Source organism: Choloepus didactylus, chromosome 27, assembly GCF_015220235.1.
Source record: "Choloepus didactylus isolate mChoDid1 chromosome 27, mChoDid1.pri, whole genome shotgun sequence".
Taxonomy (NCBI): Eukaryota; Metazoa; Chordata; class Mammalia; order Pilosa; family Megalonychidae; genus Choloepus; species Choloepus didactylus.
This window is the reverse complement of record NC_051333.1, coordinates 5,824,269-5,833,692: the sequence shown is the minus strand read 5'-3', so window position 1 is coordinate 5,833,692 and position 9,424 is coordinate 5,824,269. Positions and strand designations below refer to the sequence as shown.

The 9,424-nt window shown below is 37.6% G+C and overlaps 1 protein-coding gene across 1 annotated transcript; it reads left to right on the top strand.

Annotated features, from left to right (window-relative positions):
• The first annotated feature begins 269 nt into the window (after positions 1 to 269).
• On the top strand, positions 270 to 1,226 carry LOC119521307 (vomeronasal type-1 receptor 4-like). The gene has a single exon (XM_037819430.1). The coding sequence runs from the start codon at positions 285 to 287 to the stop codon at positions 1,224 to 1,226; it is 942 nt and encodes a 313-aa protein (XP_037675358.1). The 5' UTR covers positions 270 to 284.
• Positions 1,227 to 9,424: the final 8,198 nt, after the last annotated feature.

Genomic DNA, 9,424 nt, shown 5'->3' with positions numbered 1-9,424 from the left:
CTGATGAAAGCCCTAGTAATGCCTGCCAGTGGATTTGTGAAGAAAAAAGAACTTACCTCATGTATGGCCTCCTCCACAATGATTCCTACCTTGTAAGTGCCCTTTAAATGTCATGTTGTGAAGTCTCCTAATAAAAGAACAACTTTAAATATTCTAAGGGAAAACTAATGTTAAGTGGGGAATATTGGATTTTACTAGACATGATAATTGTAACATACACCTCCTATTTCCTTGCAGGCTCCTCTGACCCAGAAGTCAAATATCAGTCACTGTGAACTGGCAGAATGTCCCCCAGGAATTTGGCGATAGGAATGGTCTTCTTATCCCAGACTGTAGCTGGAGTCTTTGGAAACTTGTCTCTTCTGTATCATTATCTTTTTCTTTACTGCACTGGGGGCAGGTTAAGGTCAACAGATTTGATTATAAAGCACCTGCTTGTAGCCAATTCCTTAGTCTTATTCTCCAACGGGGTCCCCCGGACAATGGCAGCTTTGGGGTGGAAACAATTCCCCAGTGATGTTGGATGCAAACTCCTTTTCTACCTTCACAGAGTGGGCAGGGGTGTGTGCATTGGCAGCACCTGCCTCTTGAGTATCTTCCAGGTCATCACCATCAGCCCCAGGAGCTCCAGGTGGGCAGAGCTTAAAGTGAAAGCTCCCAGGTACATCGGCCTCTCCATATCCCTGTGCTGGCTTCTCTTCATGCTGGTAAATATCATTTTTCCTATGCACATTACCGGCAATTGGAGAAATGATACCATCAAAGCGGAAAAAGATTATGGGTACTGCTCTTCTAAATTTCATAATAAAATCACAGTCTCACTCTATGCTGCATTGTTATCATTCCCTGATGCTCTGTGTTTGGGGCTCATGCTCTGGGCCAGCGGCTCCATGGTTTCCATCCTGTACAGGCACAAGCAGCAGGTCCAGCACATCCACAGGACCAGCCTCTCCCCCAGGTCCTCCCCTGAGTCCAGAGCTACACAAACCATCCTTTTACTGGTGAGTACATTTGTAACCTTTTATACCCTCTTCTCCATCTGTCAGTTTTGTATTGCTGTTTTTGATAATCCCAGTTTGAAGCCTGTGAATATGGCTGCACTGTTTTCTGCATGTTTCCCGACTGTTAGCCCCTTTGTTTTCATGGGCCGAGACTCCAGTGTCTCCAGACTCTGCTTTGCCTGGGTAAGGAATACAAAGTTGCCTAATCTTATTAGAAATACATAACATGTAGTTTCTGCACAGTGTTCTCTTGTTTATTCAGACTTCCCCACAGACTTGCAAACACAATTATGAAACTCACGGTGCAATAGAGTGGCGAGCAGGACACTGTGACCATCTGCTCCAATAATATAACAATAAATAGAAATAGCTAATGTAAATGAAATATTATGTAATTATTATTGAAATACTTATAGAATTGAAATTTTAATAATACTTGCAGTGGAATCATTCAGAGTATATGCATTTAAAAACAGTAGATCTGAGGCAATATAGAGATGATCCAGGGAATCTTTGGGTGTGCAGCTTTCATTCTGATGTTAAACTTCTCCTGAAATTAACTAAAAATTGTTGGCAAAGTTCCTGGAGAAAGGAATATGTGAGAGATTCATTCAGAAATCTGAAGAAAAACATGTTCTCAGGCAATAATGAGGTAACGTGGAGTGAAACTGGACAACAACTTCAGCTTCAATACCAGCATTGGGGGCCAAGATATGAAATTTGTACGTTAAATCCTTACGAAGATGGCAGTCCTTTGAAATATAATTATATGGCATGGTAGTAGCATATTTAAAACATTCTCATGCAGAAATGACCAGATTCAGTAACTGTGGGATAATGGGTAGCACAAAAATATGTCTTCACTGATTAAAAGAAGATCAGGTAAATGTTGACTGCTGAAAAAAAAGATGTCTGGGACAAAATGGCAAGGCTTTTCAGGATCTGAAGAAGGCAGAGATTTCTGTATAATGTGAGGATACCAACTGGACACATTAGAAAGAAAGAGTTTGGGGGATGCACTCATGTCTGCAAGATGAGGAATTAAGTGTTGACTTTCATGATAATGGAAGCAGTGGAGGAATAGCCATTTGGAGAGAGTAAATTGTGGATCCATTTTATTTGGAATTCGTGGATTGTGCATTTTCAAAAGAACAAAATGTATATTTCTTAAGTGTATGTTTTTATCATGTAAGGATGCTGAATTTTGTCAAATGCCTTTCCTGCATCAGTTGAGATGTTCAAGTGTTTTTTTGCCATTAATTTGTTAATGTGGTGTATTAAATTAATTGATTTTATTGTGTTGGACCACCCTTGCCTACCCAGAATAAAACCCACTTGGTCATAGTTCAACAATCTTTCAAAATGCTGTTGAGTTTGATTAGCTAGCAAAGATTCTGTTGAGGATTTTTGCATTATATTCATTAAAGATTGATCTGAAGTCTTCTTTTCTTGTAGTATCTTTATCTGTCTTTGTATTAGGAAGATGTTGACTTCATAGAATGAGTTAGGTAGTGTTCCTGCTTCTTCAATGTTTTTGCAAGATTTTGAGCACGAATGGTATTAATTCTTCTTGGAATGCTTAGTAAACTTTGCCTCTGAAGCCATCCAGTCCTGGGCTTTTCTTTATTGGAAAGTTTTTGATGACTGATTCAGTCTCCTTACTTGTGATTGATTTGTTGAGTTCTTCCATTTCTTCTCAAGTCAGTGTAGGTTGTTCTTGTGTTTCTAGGAAGTTGTACATTTCATCTAAGTTGTCTAGTTTGTTGGCATACAGTTGGTCTTAGAGTCTTTTTTATTTATTCAGGGGTTCATGGTGATGACCCCCCTCTCATTTCAGATTTTATTTGCAGCTTCTCTCCTTCTGCCTTTGTCAGTCTAGTTAAGGGTTTGTTGATTCCATTGATCTTCTAACTTTGGTTTCAATGATTCTCTCTGCTGTTTTTTTTCCTCCATTTCATTGATTTCTGCTCTGATCTTTGTTATTTTTCTCCTTCTGCTTGCTATAGAATTAGTTTGTTGTTCTTTCTCCACTTTCTCCAGTTGTTCGGTTAGGTCATTAGTTTTAGCTCTCTCTTCCTTTTTAATGTAGGCTTCCAGGGCTATAAATTTCCCTGTCAGTACTGTCTTCACTGCATCCCATAAGTTTTGATATGTTGTGTTCTTGTTTTTCATTCAACTCCAGATATTTACTGATTTCTCTTGCAATTTCTTTTTAGACCCACCAATTGTTTATGTGTTTTTTAGCCTCCATATATTTGTGTATTTTCTGGTTCTCCATTTATTATTGACTTCTAGCTTCATTCCATCATGATCAGAGAAAGTGCTTTGTGTAATTTCAGTCATTTGAAATTTATTAAGAACTGTTTTGTGCCCTAGCATATGGTCTATCCTTGAGAATGTTCCATGAGCACTTGAGAAGAGTGTCTATCCTGCTGTTTTGGGGTGCAATGATCTATATATGTCTGTTAGGTCTAGTTCATTTATCATATTATTTATGTTCTCTGTTTCTTTATTGATCCTTTGTTTAGGTGTTCTATCTATTGGAGAGAGTGGTGTGTTGAATTCTCCGGCTATTGTAGTATAGTTGTCTATTACTCCCTTCAGTTTTCCCAGTGTTTGCCTCATGTTCTTTGGGGCACTTTGATTAGGATCATAAATATTTATGATTGTTATTTCTTCTTGGTGAATTGCCCCTTTTATTAGTATATGGTGTCCTTTTTATCTTATAGCATTTTTGCATTTAAAGTCTATTTTGTCTGATATTAGCATAGCTAATTGGAGAAATTGGAACACTTATTCACTGCTGGTAGGAATGTAAAATAGTATAGCTGCTGTGGAGAATGGTTTGGTGGTTCCTCAGGAAGCTAAGTATAGAGTTGCCTTATGATCCAGCAATCGCACTTCTAGGGATATCCCCAGAAGAACTGAAAGCAGGGATGCAAAGAGACATTTGCACACCAATGTCCATAGTGGCATAATTCACAGTTGCCAAAAGATGGAAACAACCCAAGTGTCCATCAGCCGAAGAATGAATGAACAAAATGTGGTATATACTATGATGGAGTATTATTCTGCAGTAAGAAGGAATAAAGTCCTGAAGCATGCAACAACATGCATGAGCCTTGAGGACAAGGTGTTAAATGTAATAAGTCAGAAACAAAATTACAAATATTGTATGATCTCACTGATATGAACTAATTATAATATGTAAATGCATAACATAAAATATAGAATATAGGTTATCGGGATATAGAACGAGGCTAAACAATGGGGAACAGTTGCTTAATATGTGCAGAATGTTCAACTAGTTTGAACTCAAACGTTTGGAAATGGATAGAGGTGAGAATAATTAACAGTACGGTGTGTGAATGTGGTGGAAAGGGGAAATTTAGAGTCATGTATGTCACTAGAAGGAAAGTTGGAGGTTAAAACATGGGAACGTATAACACATTGAATCTTGTAGTGGACAGTGTCTGTGATTAATTGTACAAATGTTAAAAAATTCTTTCATGAACTACAATGAATGTACAATGCTATTACCAGGAGTTAATAATAGAGGAGTATATGGGAAAAATAGTACTTATTGCTGACTACTGAATATAGTTATGTAACTTTTTAATTTTCTTTCTTCAACAGTTAAAAATGTACCACACAGAAAAGCTTTATTTTCTGTAGCACACTATATTATTTAACTTCTATGGTCAGTTTATTCAAACAGCATAATTACATGGAACCTTGAATAGGAGTGAGATTTGGTTTGTTTGTACAGGTTAGAGTGAAGCCCCAATATGTCCCAGAGTAATTTGGGCAGAGGATAAAGAAGTATTTGAAAAGCCCCCTTGAAGGACTGGGGAAAATGTGGAAATATTAAATTTTCCCACCTGGGGAATTCCTTATATTCTTGAAAACATTGGGGACTACCAGTTTAGTAGGCCAAGACCTGGATCTTGGGGCTTGTCCTTATGAAGCCTGTTTCTGCAGAGGAGAGGCTAAGCCTACTTTTAATTGTGCTTAAGATTTAACCCCAGAGTACCTCTTTTGTTGCTCAGATTTGGCTTCTCTTTAAGCCAACTTGGCAGGTGGACTCATTGCCCTACCCCCCTTGTGGGACATGACTCCCAGGGGTGTAAATCTCCCTGTAAATGTGGGACATGACTTTCAGGGATGAGTCTGGACCCATCACTGTGGGATTGAGAAAGCCTTCTTTACTGAAAAGGGGAAGAGAAATAAAACGGTAAAGTTTCCAGGGCTGAGAGATTTCAAATGGAGTCAAGAGGTCATTCTGGAGGTTATTCTTATGCCTTATATAGATATCCTTTTTTTTTAGTTTTTAGTGTATTAGAATAGCTAGAAGGAAATACCTGAAACTGTTGAACTGCAACCCAGTAGCCTTTTTTCTTGAAGATGAATGTATAAGTATATAGCTTACACAGTGTGCCTGTGTGATTGTAGAAAACCTTGTGGTTCACACTCCCTTTATCCAGTGAATGGACATATGAGTAGAAAAATGGGGACTAAAAAGTATATGAATAATAGGGGGGATGGGTGAAATAGATTGTTTTGGGGGTTCTTTTTTACTTTTATTTGTATTCTTATTTTTATTTATTTATTTTTTTGAGTAATGAAAATGTTCAAAAATTGACTGTGGTGATGGAATGCACAACTATATGATGATATTGTAAACAATCGATTGTACACTTTGGATGATTGTATGGTATGTGACTGTACCTCACTAAAATTGCAAGAAAAAAACTGTACCACACAAATACTATGGGTGAATAATGGGGGGAGGGTGGTTAAAGTGTATGGGAATATTTGGGTTATCTTTTTTTATCTTTCTTTTCTGGAGTAATGAGAATGTTCTAAACTTGATCATGGGAATGTATGCAAAACTATGTGATGACACTGTAAGCCAGTAATTGTATACTTCAAATAGTTTGTCTGGTGAGTGAATATACCTCAATAAAATTGAATTAAAAAAAGAGATTTAAGATAAGTTTAACAAAATGTTGAAATTTTCCCTTATATTTAAGTGTCTTCAGAATAACATTCCCAGTTACAGAGTATAATAAAGAAAAATAGAAAGTAATATTTATATTTATACACATTTCCTTATTTCACAGAATAAAGGTATTCAGCTTCTTATTAAAGTTATCACTGTGACACTTGATCAGATCAGATTCTTTGAGCAGGTTATGAAGAAGAAATGTATCTCTGTGGATGCTGCAGTTAGGGGGAGTAGGATTCATCTTTTCTAGAAAATCTTCACAATGTTTTTTATTAATAATAAATGCATTCTCAAGCCATAATTAATTAATTAATTAAACAGTGTAAAGTTATTACCTTTAACTTCCACTTTGACAATGGATGGATGTTTCAATACTAACCTACTTACCTTGTCCCAACTTTTGCAAATTTGGGGATAGGTATTTAAAAACAATTTTCTAAGACACATGCACAGATCTTAATGCACAGTACAGTGCATTTTACAAATTGTACTCAACCTGGATATAGCTCTTATATCATAAAATAGAATATTGCCAGTTCCAAAGGCTTCTCCTGAGATCCCTCCTAGTCCTCCAAAGGGAAACCACCATCTAATAGCACAGATCACTTTCACCAATTTTTACTTTATATAATGGCATTTTTTCATTCCATATGTTGCTTGTGAATTTATCTTTACAGTTGCATGTTATAGATCATTCATTGGCATTGGTCGAAAGGATTCCATAGGATTCATTCCACTGGATGCACATGTGAATGTTTTTCAGTTTGGAGCTATTATGAATAGTGCTGATATGAAAATTCTAGAACTTACATCAAAACAGAAGTACAAATGACATTGTCTCAAGTGTTTTGGCTACATTGCAGGAACTAACAGTCTTAGACTTTCCTCGGCCCTCACTTGAGTCTTCCTAGTCTAATCTGCCCTTGTCTAACATCAATAAACCGATAGAACTTCACTCATTCACATATCCCCAGATGAGTAAGCTTTCACAGAAAAGTCTCACTAAGTCTTGTGGCCATTACTGAAGACATTATAAGGTTGAGTTTGCATGTATGTGTGTGTGTGTGTGTGTGTGTGTGTGTGTGCACATGCAAGAGATAGAGAGGGAGATGCCAACTGCCCCTATGACAAACTATGTAATCTCATAGTAAGTGATTTTCTTAAGTGCCTTCTTAGATGCTGTGGTCATGAGGGTTGGTGGCTCTTCTCCCACCAGCCATTCTGTGCCCAGCTCTGTTGGTCCTTCTCTCCTCTATACCAGCACCCCTGACCCCAATATTTTTCATTGTCCTATTTTTATAGAGCAATTTTCTCTACTAAATCCCTTCTCTTACCTACAGATTAAACTCATCCAGATTTGCAGAATGGATGAGTATTCTCTTTAATATAATCATGATTTTCAAGAGAGTAGTTTAAATTGGACATACTATTACACTGTTTCAAACCATGCCTATGTTTATCCACAGGAACTGTAAAGAGTGTAGAATTTAACACAGTTGGCAAGCTAATAAGTTCACCTACCCTAGTTTAAGGATGCTGGCAGAAGACAGAAGACCTCTGGGTCAGAGACAAAGGACTTTTTTCAGTCATGGCACAGCAGGCAGCATGGGGTTAATATTTGCATCATTTCCCTTGCACACCAAGTCCCATAGAAAGTTGCAGAGAATCTCATGTGGATACAGCACCTATATAGAGTTTAAGTCACTGTGGAGTAACTCTGAGCTTAGGAAACTCCAGTCTTCCAAGGGGGCTGTTAGCATACCTGCATCACTGTTTGACTGGCAGTAAAGTGTATCTTTATTCGTAAGAAAGAAAATAAATCTGGGTTTTGTCCCAGAAGGAGCCAATATCTCTATCTTCCAAGTCTATTTTCTGTAGAAACGTCCCTGAAGGGAGAGTCCAAAACAAAATATGCCAGCGTCTTTACCAGAAGAAATGTACACCAGAGAGAAATCCATGGTCAATTGTCTCCCTATGATACCCACCCCCCATTTCTATACTGTCTATACTGTCTTGACTCTGGAAAATTTCCCATGAGTGCATGATAGATTAAGCTGACATAGGGGCTGGGAACAAATCTGTGATATTTACCTCATGCACCGTTTGATGAAGACTAGTATCTCCAGGGTTCCACGCAACAGGCTGAGGCCAAAAGGTAAAGTACATTCTCAGCATTGCCCCTTACAGTCTGGACCCAACCTGATGAACTAATCTCATAAGTCATCAGGGTCTACCTTATAAAGTCAAGTGGCTTTCCCTTTAAGTTTCTATACTGACTTTTCTGCTTGACCAGAAGCGGTAAATCAGGTATATCAGGATGGATTAGTGATTGCACAGATTCCACTTTGGCAACCAAGAAGGAAGTTTAATGCAACTCTATCCATAACAACCCTGACCAGAGAGCTGGTGCTGAAATGAATTTACACGATTCCATTGATAAAAAAATCCACAATAGGGATATCTAATAAGATTGAAAGTAGATTAGTGTTAGCCTAGTGATGGAATGGGAGGGAAGAGGAGTGACATTTTTGTCTTTTTAGAGTGATGAAAATATTCACGAAATGGTGATGGTAGCACAACTCTGAATATACTAAAAAACTGAATTGTAAACTTTAAAGGTGAATTTTATGCTATGGAATTATATTTCTGCCAAGCTGTTAAGGAAATAAAGAAACTTATAGCTCACATCTTACACTCCAATTCCACCCTGTGATTATCACTATGAATTAATGCCTTATTATTGATAGTTTTCATCTTGTGGAGGATCCCACTATCAGAGATGGGGTCCTGTCCTGCACTATCACCGAGGAAGGACTTTACCTGAATGCTCCATGAGCTCCATGTAGACCAAGATTAAAAAGATGTAAATTTCAAAGCAATGGCATTAATGGGCCATGATCCCTCTGAAAGATCTGAAAGAGAAGAGTGATCAGGAGAGACTTGCTCTGTCAGCAATACTGGAGAAAGTCAAAGGTCTTTAAAACAACTTTTTTTATTGTGAACTTTAACACATATACATAACAGTGATAACTTTCAAAGTACAATTTCACAAGATGATAGAGAGAAAATTTCAAAGAATATCATGGGTCACAGTTCCACAACTTCAGCCATTTCCATTATTGTAAAATATAACATACATACAGAAAGGTGTCATCTCTCGATGTACAGCTCAACAAGCCATCATACAGGTAATTTCAAAAATTATTATGAGTTACAGTTCCCAGTCTCAGTCCCTTCCCTATTATGCAATATAAGGTATTTACAGAAAGATGAAGACCTCAAGGCACAATTCAACGAGCAGCTACAGAGAAAATCCCAAGGGATGCTATATGCTTCAGTTTCACTATGTCATTTACCTTCTTCCAGCCATTCCAACACCCCGGAATACACACACACACACACACACATTGAAACT